This window comes from Drosophila melanogaster, chromosome 2L (assembly GCF_000001215.4).
Source record: "Drosophila melanogaster chromosome 2L".
NCBI classification, from domain to species: domain Eukaryota; kingdom Metazoa; phylum Arthropoda; class Insecta; order Diptera; family Drosophilidae; genus Drosophila; species Drosophila melanogaster.
Genome location: NT_033779.5, coordinates 17,158,829 through 17,175,666, shown reverse-complemented (window position 1 = coordinate 17,175,666; position 16,838 = coordinate 17,158,829). Strand labels below are relative to the sequence as shown.

Sequence of the window (16,838 nt, the reverse complement as noted above, 5' to 3'; positions counted from 1 at the left end):
CTTTCCATTTTTTATAGAAAGTCCGTATTGTTTCCTCTTCCATCATCTATTAGTTCTCTATTTGGGATAATGTAATGGCATTGATGGAAACGTATTTTAGGCTAACAGTATTTTGACCTTTAATGAAACAACTATTCTTAATAGCCTATAAAGTTTGTTATGGGTTAAGGTACTCAAAGCCTATGAAGTATATATATTCTTGTTCTTTATATAGTATAGTAATTAATTGTTGCCACGCCTACTTTAACAAATTTAAAAAAAAAATTGAAAAATATTTGAATATATTTATAAAAATAAAAAATAATTTGGATATTTTTATATTTTGGTATTAGTCTTGTAAATGTCTATCGATTTGGCAAACAACTTTTTGCCACTGGTAATAAATAAATAAATAATATGCATCTGATTGAATTTTGATGTATTCCCAAGCATCCAATTGAAAGACGGTTACAGTAACATTTCAACAAATATTTTAGAAATGTATTGCATTATCAGAAAACCGTAATGTTTTGAACATATAAAACCCACCATAACAGCTCCACCTAGGAGCAAGGATGTGTCATAGCCCTTTCAAGTATTGGTGTCATAAATCAAAAGTAGCTGCACTTTAGCCTCACACCTACCTATGCACACTCACGCAATGAATCATGGTATCCGGTGGGTTGAAAAGGGTAAACGAGTGGCGTTAGTGCAGTTCGTGTTGCATATCCCTTCGTTATTCATGGTCAATAAGCGTGCATCGTGAGGGAGAAAAGCAACAAACACACAATGAAATGGTAATTACATTAGCCAATGTGTTTATGCTGCATATTCAAGCGGTTTAGAACTAAACTTATTTAGAAGAGCCGGCCCTTTGTTAATTTATTCATTCAGTCCGACCCCCCCATTAATGCGAGTTATCTATTCGATTGTAATTTAGTTGATTGTTTTAATCTTATTTAAATTTAAACACTTGAAAATTTAACTTTCAATTCTGAATAACAATAACTTTGCGATAGTTATAATTCTTCTACTGGAAAATAATCTAACTGAACTTTTAACACATTCTCTTATTACGTGGACGTGTAAATATCACCCATCAAATTATTTTTTAATTTAAGGCGTATTTGTACGAAAATAATACTCTCCCCCAATTACAGCTGCAGCGTAAGCATGTGCGTGGCACTTTTATCAAATTTACGCTTATTGCATTTTAATTAATTATAAACAGGTAATTATGGTAAACAGTCTGGCCCACCGCCGACCCATAAAACCGGGCTTACAAACATTACCAATTTACGAGCCAAGTGCTTGGCAGTTCCGCCAAAGTGCCGTCCTGGGACGGGCAAATCGTATATAAAATTAATTTAAAACACGCCACAAACCCTTCGCAAATTCCCCTCTCTGCAATGCCATTTCCATGGTTATCCATTGGCTTACTGCAATTTTTAGTGTCTATAGTTGTTAAATGCCTAAATGTTTGATCCATAAATTTTAGAGACACTTCGACAATTTCAGATGAAGTTATATCAACAGGTGTAGAAAAGATGTACCCAAGACATTTTAATGTTCTGCGAAGTATGTAGCTAAAGATATACAATTATATTTCAATATTTAAGACGGACTTATTTACAAAGGTGGAAAAAGGTGGAATAGTTTTGAAATGGATTTTACAGATTTTTAAATAGAACATATAACCCGTAACTCGAAACTAATTTAGAAACAGAAAAATAATGCCGATGGGCGCACCCTGCCATATTCGCCATTGGTCGTCTCGGAGTACTTATAATCTTTCAAGTGGGCCATGGATTCATTTTCGTAACGGATTTCTTGGCGTGTCGCCGCCTCGGACTTGACAGAGTACTCTGATCGAAGACGGTTTCTCCTGGCGTAGTATCCATACATTTTATCTCCGTATGTTTCCCTACTTTCGGCGTAAATGGACGCGTATCGGGAGTAATTCTCCCTTTGGGCATCTGCAAACCAGGCGCTATTTTTCTCCCAGGTAATGCGAGTCTTATCAATTTGACTGGCCACAACGCGGAAGTGCTTTAGCTGATCCACAAAAATCACCTCACTGTACTCTTTCATCTTCGATTAGAAAAAAGTCAACTCAGAATGAAGGGGATAATATAACCATTAAAAATATACACTTTTTAGTTTTTAGCAAGACATTTTATGATCTAGCTTATGGAAAAGGATTAAATACAAAACAGACAGGCAAATAAAGGCCTGTTTTGTTTCGAAGGTCAAACTAGTAGTCTAGTATCCACAAATTCTTTATGACGTCTGATTCCAGTACTTAACAAAATATCTAAAATATGTTATTGTCTATTAAAGCAAGCAATAATTGTAAAAAATTAGATCAAGAAAATAAACTTACACACATAATTAAATAAATGTTCATTTAACCAAACTTAAGGGTCCTATATTTAATTTTAATGGAATATTAATCCTTTGATTTGGACGTATTTTATGTTAAAGTCGCGATAGGCATACAAATTTGATAAAATGCTAACCAGAAACGGAAATGCGATCGCAATTAATAAAAAGACGCTTCATTTTGCTTGCTTTTCTGGACTTAATTTATTTTTCATTTTCATGTTCAGTTTTACAAACTATCTTGTTTTTACTTTCTTTGTCAAACATTTGATTTTCCAATACTTACAAATAAATGGTAAACTAAAGTATTAACAAAGTTCATTGATGAAGGTTAATGAAGGAAGGTTAGTTTTTTTTTTACTTAGCTAAAACCGACAAGGATTTTTTCCGCCTCTTGGTTTGATTTAGTTATGTTTTATTTTTGAATTTACAACACGCACAAGATTTGCTTAGATTTAGATGTAGATTAGCTTACAGAGTTGCCGAGGATTTCTTTCGCTTAGATCCTAAGTAAACTTGAGTTCAAACATCGCTGGCTATGTACAAGAAACATTCATTTTGGCTAAGTTGTATGGGGTTTACGCCCCTTGCCAGTCGATCAATGCCAAGCTGAGATGTCTGAGATAAATTTTCGGGGCAGACCAGCAGCTGTTTGTGGGCCATTTGTAGCCATCGCCTCTGTGCCTTTGGCCCACAATCGAACGGCTTTGTATGCAAATGAGCCATTGGATTGCATTTCTCACGCCCAGGTGAGTCCGGCAGACATGCAATGTTCCTTACCATATGGAAACCCCAGTCATCGCATGAGTCATGAACTGCTTTTGGCCTTTTGTTAGCTGCTTGGTTACTCTGTTTGGACTTGAATGCATTCGATTGCGGTTTGTTGCGCGTTTTCGCATTTTGCATGTCTCCGACAATTTCCACCTTTTTATTTCGCCACAAACTGCTTGATATCAGACTTTGGGGAACTCTGACTCAGTTTGAGCCAAATTAGCATAAGCCAACGGATTTGTATCATGCAAGCGGCTAATTTCTCAAGGGGAAAATATAATGATACTCATTGGAGAGAATGACTAGCCTCAACTGTTTTTTATTTCATTTTTTCGCAAACGCAAAAATTGTCCTACATGATTTTGGTCTTTTTATAAATGTGTTTAAAGGAAAATGCCTTCGTTTACCTTTAAAACGTTTTAAAGTGGCGTTTCTACTTTTTTAAAAGAGAATTTAATTTTAAAAGACTCCTTGAAATTGAAATTGAAATCTAGGCATAATACAATTGAATATTTAAAAATAACCAATGTCAGTTACTGAAAACATAGCTGAAATCTTTTCATTTTTCTTTTCTACAGTTTGTTTTATTTAAGGTCAATACACCTTATCTCCGTAAGGTTGCTTACATGTTTATTTATACTATCATACTATTTTTTCAAACTTTAAAATTTTATGCTTTCAGTTTTCTAAAGCCATTGAAGGAGAAGCATTGGCCGAACACTTCCGTACTCCCCGTTTGAAGTTGGTGACACCCTATAGTCTTTTAAGTGGTCCATTGGCCTGTGGGACCTTCTTCTTTCCCGACGTTTATAAGACTTGGTATTAACTCTGTGTTCTTCCTTCAGACGATTCCTATTGGCATAGAACTCGTAGTAATCGTTGCCGTATTTTTCAAGACTCTCCTTGTAAATTTCTGAACACCTTGATGCCATATTCCTTTGGGCAGCCGGAAACCAAGAGCACCGCTCCTCCCAATGGCGCCGTGTCTCCTCGATTTGGCTGCCCACAGTTCTGTGGTGCAAGAGTTCAGCTGTGAATATCACCTGGTCATACATCTGACTTAAACTAGGATGTGTAAGTTCTTTTTTAACAAACTAACGAAACGGTGTGTGTGAGACGCAAACTGTTCTCAGGAATGATTAAAAACAATCAGGCATAGTTTCGTTTCCTACAATATTTTATAAGTTGAATTTTGAAATGACCCCATTGACATTTCTCAGCTTGGCACTGATTAAACTGATTACATTCAGTTACATACACGCTTATATCAGGACTTCTGCCAAATTTTAAAGTTTTTAACTTGTGCAATCCTTGGCTTCTTGTCTGGCTATTTACAGCTTTCTGATGAAAATACTTATTCATAATCTTTCTCTTTGAGGAATTTTTGGAATGCAAATGCAAGTTTTTGCTTAGTCTTAGCTTACATTACTTTCTGGCTGATATTACTTTGGGTTTTCATTGTTTTAATTCTATAAAGTTTAGACTTTTTGCTTTACAATTTTCTTACATTTGCTTAAAATCTTAAGTTAATGAAAAATTGTGTTGGGTTAAGTTGTAGACTTGTCTTGGTATGTAGATCAAAGTGCGAATATGTTTTTTACAATCGAAATGTTTTGTTGCTTTTGATATGCCCGAAATGGATGATAAATTGGATTGGATAAAGGATTTTCAAAATTAAATCAAATACGTTGAATGAAAATCATTTTCTACACGGTTTTACTTCCTATCGCTTTCAAAATGAAGAAAATATCACATAAGATCAACGAATGATTTGCCTAAACAACAATTTCTTAAAACTACATACAATTGCCTAATACTACGAATAATTATTTACAATTTCTTAGCCTCTGCTTAAATGCTCGCGTTAAGTAGTTACCATTTCGATATTCAAGTGTAATATCTGGCTCTTAATTAGGTAATACATATATGTATCCCCTTGTTCATGCACACATACATCGATTGAATTTTGAATTAAACCAAAGGTTATTATATAAATTAATCCTTTGGTTTCTGTCTTAAAGTTTTTGGCGTAGGATATGTCTGCTTTTACGAACGGCTCTGCTAGTTAATGGGCTTCAGTTTTTGAGATCCTAATTTTGAAAGAGTTAACTATTTCGTGGCCAGTTCCAATTTTGAAACAGCAGCAGCAGGAGAACAGGAGGCAGTGAGACAATCAGGCTTGATGGCAGTTTTGAACAGGCGGCAGCTGAAAATACAAAATATTAGCTAGGCGTTCCTTAAAAAAAAACGTATATTTAATATTTGTGGATATACCAATCGTGCTGGACTTGGCTGCTACCGTCTCCCGAGATTCCAATGCCGGGGCCCGATGCTGGCGATCGCTTTCCACACTCTCCTCGTTGCTTTGCAGATACAGTGAGCTGATCTTGGCCACGCACTGCGGAAAAATGGAATACGATTAGTGCAAGACATTCATCCAAATTTTATTGCAATCTACCTTTAACTTCATGTCGCCGTGCTTAAAGTGGAAGGACCTCACCCGGAACTCCAGCCCCAAGCGAGCCATCTCCAACCCATCTCGATTCACCACCACCTTGTCGTATTGCCGAAGGTGTGTCTTTTGCACCGGTTCCCCATTTATTAGCCAACTGAGGTGACAGACGGGCTTGGACGGCGATGAGGTGCAGTTAACCCGAACGATGTCTCCAATTTGGTAGCGCGGCTGGCCACCTGTTATTTTCGGTCCGTGGTTGGGGGTCACTGAAATGGCAAAAGAATATTCAGTATTTGTGGCACAGTATACAAATGTTTATACAATCTATTATGACTTTATTCGGAAATGAATTCAAATCGCATTTATATGTACAATTTTTATAATATTTGTCTAAGATGTTTATATAGAACTGGGTAGCTGGGTATTTCTGGCCACGTTCTCCACTTTCCCATCCACATCCTCCCACCCTTTTATTATTTTATATGCAGCATCGCTTATTTGCCCCACTGCCCCAAAAGTAAAATTAGGGAGTACGGTGGCGAGGGTACTTTCCTCATGGAGGCTGGCAAGGCATTTCCAAGATTTATGTGCAGATTTTCGCCAGGCGAGTGCGGCTAGATGTGAAATTGGGAGGGAAGATGGTGCCCATAACAAAGCTGAATAAGAGAAAGAACTTTCGTTTTGGGCATACGAAATGCTTATTCAAAGTTTATTTGGCCATGTGTGTGCAAGTGTTTGATGCAATTTTCTTCCTGCCCATGTAAGTGTATTTGAGGGTCTTTTTGTAATGGTGATGGTTTTGGGGCAGGGCCTATGTCCATCATGTATTAATATCGTCTTTGGGCCTACTTCCCAGTCAAACCAAAGATACAAAAGAAATCATTGCCAAAAATAAAAACGAAAGAATTCAAGATTAGAAACAACATTTTAAGCTCAGACATCATTTGAGATGTTCACATAAATCCAAAGTCAAAAGCAATTTGTTAAATTACATCTAAATCTGCCTGAATACCTATAGGTTTGTACGAAACTACAACATCAACCCTATCCATTGTCTTTTACAACTCACTCTGTCTGTTTTATCCTTCTTCACATAACGTGTACAGAAATAAAAACCAAGTCAAGTGGGAACAGGAGTAGAATCAGGGCTCCTCCTTAGGAGCTGCCCATGTCCCCTATATCTGCAAACCTCATCCTCATCTAACTCGAGTGTTTTCTGTATGCATTAAAAATATTCGTTCATGCCAAAAACCAGAAAAATTGAGAAGGGGAATTTTCTTCCTCATAACATTGCGGCTTTAGTAAGTGAGTATGTAACTCATGAAAGAGAATTAATTTTTAATGGTTTCCAAAAAATTAATTTTCTCTGCGAATTGTCGGCTGTGTTTGTTTTTTGTTATGTCCAGTTTGAATAAGTTCTTGCACTTGGAATAGTAAAATGCAATCGAATATATATGTTTTAGTTACCTAAGAAGAATAATATTTTGGCTTGAGATATAAATAATAAAACGTGAAACTAATAAGCCATCCTAACCAGTTTTAGGCAAAAATCAATTAAGTACTTGGAGTTAGTTTTGCTTTCAATGAGATTATAATATATATTCTCAGTGTATGCGTCCTGGTCAGGTTGTCCTTTTTTCGGGATTGCATTTCCCTCTCCCGTTTGCTTATTTGTAATTTATAAAGTGAAGTTTACTTTGCTTTGGCTCTGCTCTCTCCCATGTAAACTTAATTTTCTCCAAGCAACTGACTTTCTGGAGAAGAATGGGGTAATAGTTGGTATGGGAAGGATAGAAGGAACCTATAAAGGCCAGCTTTGGTGAAGTCTGTAAATCCAGCTTGGAGAAATGTATTTTTGATAAACGCATTCGGACAGATTGAAAATATAATTTCATGGTTTCATTCTTTCCTAGAGAGCAGCTGCAGTCGACAAAAACAATGACATAAAACTAGTTTACTTCTTGTTTTTATTTGATGTTTTCTATGCATTTAAAGAATTACTTTTGTGTAGTATGTAAACAGTGTAATAATTTGAATTTAAACACAAGAATTGGCCTGCCAACAGAGAACTGCCCGAAATTCTTCAATTTATTTTGACCTGCCAAAAAAGAAAATCCGAACCTAAATTAATGGATGACTGAATAAATTCAACTTTATCTTAGCCAGATATTTATTACCTCCCAAATATATTTGCTACCGAAACTCGTTGCATTGCCTTGCTTTAAATCTCAGGTCACCTGCTTGTATTTGGGGTTATGTTGGGATAATTGTTTATACAGTATAATTCGCTTAGCTGCCTCGAGTACTTTGCACAATGCCTCGATGCAGGTAACTTAAAAATGCAGCTAACTTAATTTTTTTTTTTCTATTTTCTATTTTCTATTCACACAAAAAAATGGAAAAATAATGCAGATATCTTGCCGATGCAGCTAACTATCGATGCAGCTAAGCGAATTATACTGTATATATTATGTGAGCATTTTTTAAGTCATCGCCATATTGTCGCACTTAAATTTTATATTGCGGCATAAATCTATGGAGACAAAACCGTGGAAAGAGAGAGGTTCGTGGAAAAAAGGACACGTATGTCTGTATGAGTTGGCAATTTATTTTGGCCAGACTTAGCACGCAACGATAAAGGACACACAAAAGGAGGAGGGCAAACTGGGGGCAATCCAGCCAGATGAGGAGAAATGTGTGCAGATGGGGAGGAAAACCCTCAGGTCACAGGACCTGCAATAAGCCGAAAACTAAAAGCTAAAAGGGAAATGGCCGAATGTCGAATAGCCACATGCTTCAAGTATATTTTCGGTATTTTCCTATGACTAAGCAGTTTCTGTTGCCGCAAAAGGAGAGTGGTGGGAAAAAATAGTGCGGAGGACACCTTTTGTGCAGTGGTCGGTAAAAAAAAAAACAAGAAAATAAGTGTCTAAAGCACTTCCCCAGCAGCAACAACAAATACCTAGAATAGTCACAGCAAAAATAGCCATTTTCTAGATTTGGGAAGTACATTTTAAAATACCCTTCAATATTTTATTAAAATATTAGGTTGTGTTTAACATAAAGGGTGAATTACACGCAATTATTAAGAAAAGGCAAGCGATTAATGCAAATGTATAGATAGTGAAAATGTACAAATAGTTTCATTATGTGTTCCAAATTCTTCGTAAATAATGTTTCCCATGTCAGAGAAGAGTAAGCATATTCAGAGCAATGGAAGCAACTACAGTGAGCACTGTAAGTGGGTGTCTATCTAGGTTTTTTTTGCATGACTTTCCTGCTCAGTTGGGGGTCTTCTTTTAATACGCTGCGGTATATTTTTTGTTACCAGCCAACCAACCGACCACCTGAAACCGCCCCTCCTTTTCGCTCGAAGCGCACTTGGCAGCTTCTTCTTAGCAGGTGATAAGCCAGGTCAGGTGGTTGGGATTTTGGCAATGAGGATTGTGAGGACGAGGGGCTGGCATGCAGTGGCACCCCTCTAGGCATTCACCTGCTCCATTTGCAAAGGACCCATTGCTGTGGGGTGTGTGTTAGTGTGGATTATGCACATGTTGAGCATTTCGCTTAAGTGTTTTTTTCTCTCTTCTTTAGAGCTTGTTCTAAAATCTCAATTTTTTGGCATTTCTTTGAGCTTATCTCCATCTTGAAAATTTTAATAAACATTTTCCGAAATGATTTACACTTCATTATATTAAATAAATTCAATGGAGATGCAGGTCACAGTGGTCCTTTATAAAATTATATGTAAATATATGTGCAATAAAATTATGCGAAATAGTCATTCCAAGGTACAGCGGTATTCATGACGTCTTGGTAAAATATAAATGGGATTTCTTTTATTCACATGTCCTTAGCCTCAGTAAACTATTAATATTTTCTTTAGCATTTATTAAATTAATGAAGATTGATTTGAAGATTGATTGTGTAAATCTTGTGTTTAATTATAGAAGTCAGAAAACGTGTTTATGTTCTTAAAAATAGGAAAAATGTACGTGAGTCTCTGAATTTAAAGGATAACGCGGCTGAACTTCATTCGGAACTCGAGTTCTTCGTGCCACTTCCCACTGCACATCCGTTTCATTTCCCTTGTCCCAACCACTTCATGCTCCGTTTCATTCCGTCCATTCCCATTCCCTCCGATTCCCGTTACTCCCGTGACATTTCTCGTTTGTTATCTTTAATTTTGCATATGGCAACGATTTTTAATGCACGATACGAGTCGAGTCCTTTTCCCTTTCAGCTGGATCCTTCGGTTCAGTTGCGGCATGTTTGAGTTAAGACAACATTACAGTTACCGTTACTTCCGCGGCTCTTCCGTATCCTCATCTGCATCGGACTCTCCGATTCCTCGTTATGTGTGTTTATACACTTGAAAAAATTCGGAGTTCGTCATCGAAACGTTCTTATCTTATTTTTGTTATATTACTATGTACGAATACGAGTTCAATGCTCAACTGCAATATTTAAATGACTTATTCCGATAACCTAAACATGCTTTTGTTAAATTTTATTTTGGTACAAGCTTAAATAAACGAGTTTCTTGTCCGAGTGCATTTGTTGCGTATCTCGCGTTGTTTTATAATTAATGAGCACGCAAGGCTCTCAACGCTTCGCAGATGTCCTGCTCTCTCCGCACGATGTCCTGGGTGTCTCTCTGGGTCCTCATCCTGTTTCTGAATTTATGGTTAAGTGCACTTTAAAGGACAAACACACATATAACTCACTTTTCCCGCTGAGTTCCTTCGCTCCTCTTCCTTTTCCCTTTTTTTTCGGAGACCCCTTCTTCTCGGACACTTTCATGCACAGACATACACATAATGTGATCGCTTATCGATTTTACAATATAAAAAAGCAATTGCCTGCATAAAGGTCCTGGAACAAGACCCTTTACTTACAATCGCAGGCAACCTCCCACTGGCAAGCAAAGTTAAATGTGATTTTTATGAGCTATGAGCGAACTTTGTGGCGCAGGAAGCTGGGGGCGGCACTCTGCCATAATATTTATTATTGCTCCTTGGCCTGGTCACCCTAATGAGCTGTAAATTATCCAAAAGAGGCCAAAGGCAAGGAGCTCATTACAGTTTAGGGCACACACAGTTTCTAAAAGTTAAGGCCTAATTTCTGAATATCTCAATTCTATTTTAGTAATATCTTTAAAATCGTTTATGTTTATTGCCTTAGAAAAACAAGTTTAAATGTAGCAAATTAAACAAAACCAAACTTTGAAACGGAGTAAGCTTGAACTTTATACATCATCCTCATACTTGAACTGAAATGCTTTCGCTGACGCTTTACGATCGCCAAATTAACATTGTCAACTCCCTTCGGGAAAAATCGGCTTTCACTGGAGCATATTTCATGGCTCACTTGCATTAGCAGGACAAAAATCCCTCTTCGCAACCTCTTACTCCTACTTCCCTGAACTCCCTTTCTATGATGCTGCTGACACAGTTCTCGATGATGAGGCTACATCCCACTCAACCAGACTCATTCATCCATACTGCCACCTAATACTGTGTTCTTCCTTATTTTATTTCGATGTGCAACTCCACAGTTGACTTTTATAAAATAATTCGACGGCTTAAATGAAATGAAAGTACCAATGAAAAAAATGTTTATTTTAATATACTTATTATAAACGTGGAATAAGCTTGGATTACTAAATTGTTTCATTCGATATTCTACGTATTCCAGATTTTCGAGTAACCAATGACCACTGTACTCCTCTAGATTTGTGCATCCCACTTTCTTTGTGCCCTATATTTTTTTGTGCTTTTCTTTTATAACTTCGGTTCGAATATCGTTCAATTTGGCTGCCCAGACACATTGTTTAATATGCAAAACCATTTCCCATTTCCCCGGCATTCCAATGCGTCTTCTGAAATAAGAAGGAAAAGGGCAGATGTGAGGGGATTTCGAGAGTGAGCTAAGGGAATAGCCCAAAGGAAAATCAGCATGAAATGTGCTTAGAGTGGGCGAGGGCGTGGTCGCCTTTCTTGGCGATGTCCTGCTTCTTGCTGCCATAAGTTAATGCAGGTTCCTGCCCCGAGGATGGCGGCTTCCATTGATGATTTCGGTGGTTGTGCTTCGGTGTCCCCAAGGGGATTCCCATGCTTAGTCACTGCTTCTGGTGCTGCCCATACTGATAACCGTTTGATTCTTTTATGAGTTTATAAATTTGTGATTAACTTCAGGCGCGTTCGGCAAACTTGATTGGGTTGTGTGAAAACTTTCATGAATTGGATGTGGAGTGAGACAAAGTATGAGCTTAAGAGGGCAAGTGCGGAGAAAAAAATCTTGCCGAATATCCATTCAACTAAACATTTAAGGGCCTATACAACCTTTAACAAACAAAAAGGACATTCTCGGAAAAATATAATGCAAAGTTTTTATGATATCAAAAAATATGATTTATTTGAAAAAAAGTATGACTTTATACTCTTTTCTGGAGTGTACTCGTTATCCTTCACATATGTAAATGGTGATAGGATAAACGATCTTTTTCTGCAAGCCAGCCTCCGCCAGATGGCGCCTTTGTCTTAGTCCCGTTTTTACCCACTTGGAAGTCGGACATGAAAACATAATTTTACTTCAAAAATGCGATGACAATGGCACCCGGGCTCCGCCCACTTCAGCCCATGACCACGCCCCTTCACTGTACACACATGTGCGCCTTTTGTTGGCACTGCGTCGACGTCGACTGCGACTGCAAAAATTCTATTTCAATTGTTTGCTTAGATTATGCAGTTGTATTAAGAGTGTGGAGGCACAAAAAAACCAAGTGTGGAAATGGGGACAGGAGCAGGACTACGAAGAGTCTAGGGTTGCCAAGGCGAAATGAGAAGAAAAGCGAAAAGAAACAAGTGCAGGATGAAATCCTTTAAAAAGCAGCGAACAAGAGAAAAGTGAGTGAGTTTACAAGGAGCCTGGGAGTTGAGACGACTCGACAATGCCATTTGCAACGCATTGCCATGTTGCATGAATTCCATTTACGGACTGCGACTGAAACTGGAGAGTGGAGACTAGCGACCGGAGACCGGCGTGCTGCAACCTCGACCAGGTGAAACACCATCAGGATCTGCACCACCTGCAGGAGGCAGTCGCTTTAAGGTGTCGTGGGGAAGCGCATGGAATTTAATTTCATTAAGATGATTAATGCAACCTCAAGAACGAGTTATTTGAGAAACTAAGCCAGTATGGTATTTGCTTTTATTAGATTTACAATAGAATTATTTTGATGCAATACTTTCAAATGTTAATTTTTATTTAAATTTATATTTTCCTAAAGGTAATTAATTTTGGTATAAAAATATTAATTCTATAAAGCTTTGCAAAATCGCGGCATTGAAGGTCTCAGAGTCCCACAAAATTCCAAAGCTTTACTATTTTTTCTTTAAGTTGGTTTTAAATCGCTTAAACAAAAGAATTTTAAGACATAATATTTTTAAATCGGGTTCTTAAAGCTGAAGTATTTTTCTCCATCTTTAAAAGGCATCTGCTTAAGTATCCAATTCGAGACGGGTCTGTCTTGCCACTTTGCCTTTCACCTCAATATAACACTCCCCATATGAAAATGGGTATTCTTGTGTGGCACTGGTTTTTATAAAAGGGGGAAGGCCATCAAAGACTGCTTGACAGGGAGCTGACAACCTGCATGCAATTTACATTCAGCAGCCTCAGATTTCGGCTGCCTTGCGTGCGCTCTTAAATGGTTTTGCCTCGCATCGAGTTTTTCAGCCCGGTGACAGAAGCAGGAGTCCTTGGCCGTTATCCTTTAACTTGCCGCTGTCAATCCTTGTCGGCTGGCCTCGGGCATCTCCGCTCTTTATCCACTCCCAGCAATTATGTTGCACTTTCGGGATAACTCAGCATCCAGCATTCTGCTCCCTGCAACTTCTGATGCCGCATCACTTGCCACTGTCATTCACAACATTGTTTGCTGCCCGGCACTATTAGCATTTTAATTAAATTTTCTGCTGTCGCCCGATGTCCAAGTGCCTCGCCTTTTGAATACCCCCTCCCCGATAATTTGCATTCGCATTCCACCAGCATTTATGCAGCGCCCTTATGTTAAACTCACCCACAACGGTCATGGTCTCCGACTCGGATACGGTGTTGAATGCGGGCGCCTCGCCGGACACCTCGCACCGATAAAGTCCGGAACTCTGGAGGGTAACGCGGCGCAGGAGAATCTGGGTGTCCGAGGAGTTACGCAGCTATAAGAAAGAAAGGAATATGGATTTCCGTAAGTATTCGGACGTTGAAAAAATATGGGTGCTTGAATTAAATAATTGCGAATATACTTCATAGCCCCAAAAAAGACATCATCAATTCGTGCGCTACATTTTTCAGTATCTCTCAAATAAAGCAAGAACTTTAATGCAAACGGCATTAAATTCAGTTTGTTTTTCAGCTAAACACCCAAACGAGATAAATTACATGGCAATGAATCGACATAAAATCAAACGCAATTAGAGTTGAAGATTTTTCTATGGATGATTTTTAACATTCACAAATTCTAGGCAAAATGAAGATTGATGATGGGAAAGGCAGTTTATTATTAGTTTAGCTACACTGTGGGTGAAAAATGTAATTTTCTCAAGGGCCGCAACGCAAGAAAACGCCAAGCAAAAGGAAAGCAAAAGTCATAAACCAAAAAGTCGGAAGAGCCAAGACCGAAAAACCAAACAAGCAAATGAAAATGAAATATCTAGAAACAATCGCACAAGGGCCTGAATAAAAGATAGAAGATACGCATGCGAGGGCGGTATGTTGTAAAAGTCACTCGCACAGTTTTTCCTGTACTGGCTTTTTCATTTTCCCAGGGCAACAATTGCAGTCAAGTCAAGTTCTTTAAGTTGCACTTTTATTATCGCACACACATGCGGGAAGAAAGTTTCATTTGATTCGAGCAAATTTTTATGAAAATTCTTTGCTCTCGCTTTGTGCTTTTCCCGGTCACAATTCCTTCCACCCACTCCACTCCTTTTCACCGGCGTAAACAATCACAAAAGTCACGTTCAACATTATTTTTGGTTTGTTGCTTGTTTTCAGCTGTCCCAGCACCACCCCACCTCCCTTAACCCATGGCTGGCCCTTTGGTCCTCTACAATGACTGTGGACTGGCTTTTGTTTGTTGCCTTCTTGGCAGTACTTAAGCCGATTCTTCTACCCATTCTTCAGCTGCGTCTTCGTCTTTTTGCCAATTCTTTCGCCACGCTCAAGTTGTCAGCACCCCCTAGAAAAATTTAGCTCAGGGGGTCGTTTTCCACAGGACCGTAAAGGGGGTTGGGAAAAGTTGTGGTGGGAGGAATGGCAGTGCTAGCCAAAAAACCAAATCTTACCGCAATTCAAATTGCAGTCTCCCTTTATTGCTTTCTCGTCGACGCCGTTTCGCTCATGACTGCAGATTGAAGTTGTTATTTGTAATTCCAAATTTGGTTTGGCTAAAAAGAATCAGGGCCCTAACCTTGTTTATGTGCCCTGATTGAAGTGGCCAACAAATAAATGAGGGACCAAGTTTGAATAACAGAGAAGATGCTACCATAGAAAAAAACATATTTACATTGGACCAAGTATTTTTGTAATGTAAAAAGTCTTTTGCATAACGTCTTTATACTAAATAATAGGACATTATGGGAAAACTCTTTAAAATACTTAGCGATTTCTGACAGGAAAATGATAATTGAGCTATCCCTAATATAAAGTACTACTACTATAAAAGGTTGCAAGCCTATGGTTATATTTCCAACAGAGATCCTTCATAAAATAAAGTAATTACTTTATTCAGTACAACGAAAGCTCACATGAAAATGCTTATCAAGCTCTTTTCCCAGCCATACCACAACAATCATTATTATAGCCCAGAGAGCCCGTCTTCTGTTCTAATCATTTCCCTCCACTCAACTCGACCTTCAACCCTTTTCGAGAGGGCGGCGACGAAATGCAGGCATTGAAACCAAAAGAAAATTATGCCGCATTACGCATTATGCTTCCACTAAAGGAGTCTCCCTTAGCTAGCGTTTTTCTTTAGCTTCCTTTCCCTCTCCTTGCCCCATTTACTTGAATTTTCCGATTTTCCCTTTCCAGCCGCTTGGCCACACGCACACAGGCCATAAAACACGCTGGCACATTGCTCATACGCCACGTTAGCCTCGACAATTGACGGGATTTGCTTCTCTACGCACTGAGAGAATAATAGCTTTCTTAAAATAAGAAGCAGAAGTTATGACTTCAAAGAATTTATAGTATGGATATGCTCTGCACATAGTATGCAAAATTCGTATTATCTTTATAGTATTAATCAATTATGAAAGATTTTTCGATAACAATACCATTTTTTCCACAGTGCTCTCGCAATTTCTTAGACTCATTTTGCTTTGACTGCTCGTCTTACAGAGTAGACGCACTTAAGTGCTTTTGGCAAATTATTATTATTAGAGCCGCACGAAGTTAAGAGGGCCAGCAAAGGGATATCAACTTTGTCTGCTATATTGACAGCTTTAAGTGATTTCCGTTAACCTTTTCGATCGCAAGGCAAGCAGACCAACACGTGACCTTAGCTTGGCTAGGAAGGGGAACTGAAAATGGATGGTTGGCGGGGCAGAAAACAACCCAACCAGACACACATTTTTATGGGAAACTAAGGAAGGTTACATACACATTAAATTAAAGTTAAATGGCAAAACTACGTGGCAGCAATTTTCATTCCAGCGAAGACGTAATCAGCAACAAGCAGAATGAAAACAGGGGAGCGAAAGCGGGTGGAAATCTTGCGAAAAGCGCAGAAAGAGCTTCCCTCGCCATTGTGGCAATTACATGTTTTGAAATAATCATTATGATCGGGTCGTAACACTAAATTCAAAGCAACAGCCCCTCCCTCCACAAAATCAGCGCCATAAAGTGTAATAAAATTTTAAATTAAATTTTTCCGCTTCCTTTTTTTTTAGATAAGCAACACCTGTTGCTGTTTTCAATACGCACTGGGAGAAAAACTTCTTCCATGTTATTATATTGTTTTGTGGCAAATGTGACCTTACGAATTCAGCAGAATAAGCAGTTGTCTAGAAACTAAAATCTAAAAGTCTTAAATTTGAAATATTTAAAGTATCTTTATATGATTGATAAAAGCGTCTTCATATGGCACTTAAATAAATAAATAAATAAAGATATTGCATTACAATAAAACGATAATGTTGCCTTTAATTGCAGTGAAGTTCAAAAGCTTTAAAAACCTTAATAAAATTAA

At 38.1% G+C, this 16,838-nt stretch overlaps 3 protein-coding genes across 5 annotated transcripts in view, besides 2 other annotated features; all 3 read right to left on the bottom strand.

The window, feature by feature from the left end:
- The first annotated feature begins 312 nt into the window (after nt 1-312).
- Nucleotides 313-373: a mobile genetic element.
- A 1,188-nt stretch (nt 374-1,561) lies between these two features.
- On the bottom strand, nt 1,562-2,186 carry CG34169 (uncharacterized protein). The gene has a single exon (NM_001103700.2). It carries the CDS (start codon nt 2,068-2,070, stop codon nt 1,696-1,698), a length of 375 nt encoding a protein of 124 aa, NP_001097170.1. The 5' UTR covers nt 2,071-2,186; the 3' UTR covers nt 1,562-1,695.
- Nucleotides 2,187-2,548: 362 nt separating this feature from the next.
- Nucleotides 2,549-16,838, bottom strand: part of CG34106 (uncharacterized protein) — a 42,095-nt gene continuing 27,805 nt past the window's right edge. Inside the window, exons 4-7 of one of the 2 annotated variants that reach the window (NM_001299079.1) lie at nt 13,671-13,806; nt 5,591-5,853; nt 5,407-5,530; nt 2,549-5,338 (exon numbers count right to left, since the gene is read on the bottom strand). In NM_001299079.1, coding sequence (NP_001286008.1) covers nt 3,819-4,187 — 369 coding nt within the window. In that variant the 5' untranslated portion in view covers nt 4,188-5,338; nt 5,407-5,530; nt 5,591-5,853; nt 13,671-13,806 and the 3' untranslated portion in view covers nt 2,549-3,818. Of the gene's footprint in view, nt 5,339-5,406; nt 5,531-5,590; nt 5,854-13,670; nt 13,807-16,838 lie in introns of those variants that run through there. The other variant, NM_001042900.2, reaches the window with a different exon arrangement.
- The window catches only part of beat-IIIa (beaten path IIIa), a 42,095-nt gene continuing 27,805 nt past the window's right edge, over nt 2,549-16,838 (bottom strand). The window contains exons 4-7 of one of the 2 annotated variants that reach the window (NM_135985.6): nt 13,671-13,806; nt 5,591-5,853; nt 5,407-5,530; nt 2,549-5,338 (exon numbers count right to left, since the gene is read on the bottom strand). In NM_135985.6, the coding sequence (NP_609829.5) occupies nt 5,238-5,338; nt 5,407-5,530; nt 5,591-5,853; nt 13,671-13,806 (624 nt within the window). In that variant the 3' untranslated portion in view covers nt 2,549-5,237. The remainder of the gene's footprint in view (nt 5,339-5,406; nt 5,531-5,590; nt 5,854-13,670; nt 13,807-16,838) is intronic. The other variant, NM_001201899.2, reaches the window with a different exon arrangement.
- Nucleotides 7,864-8,049: a mobile genetic element.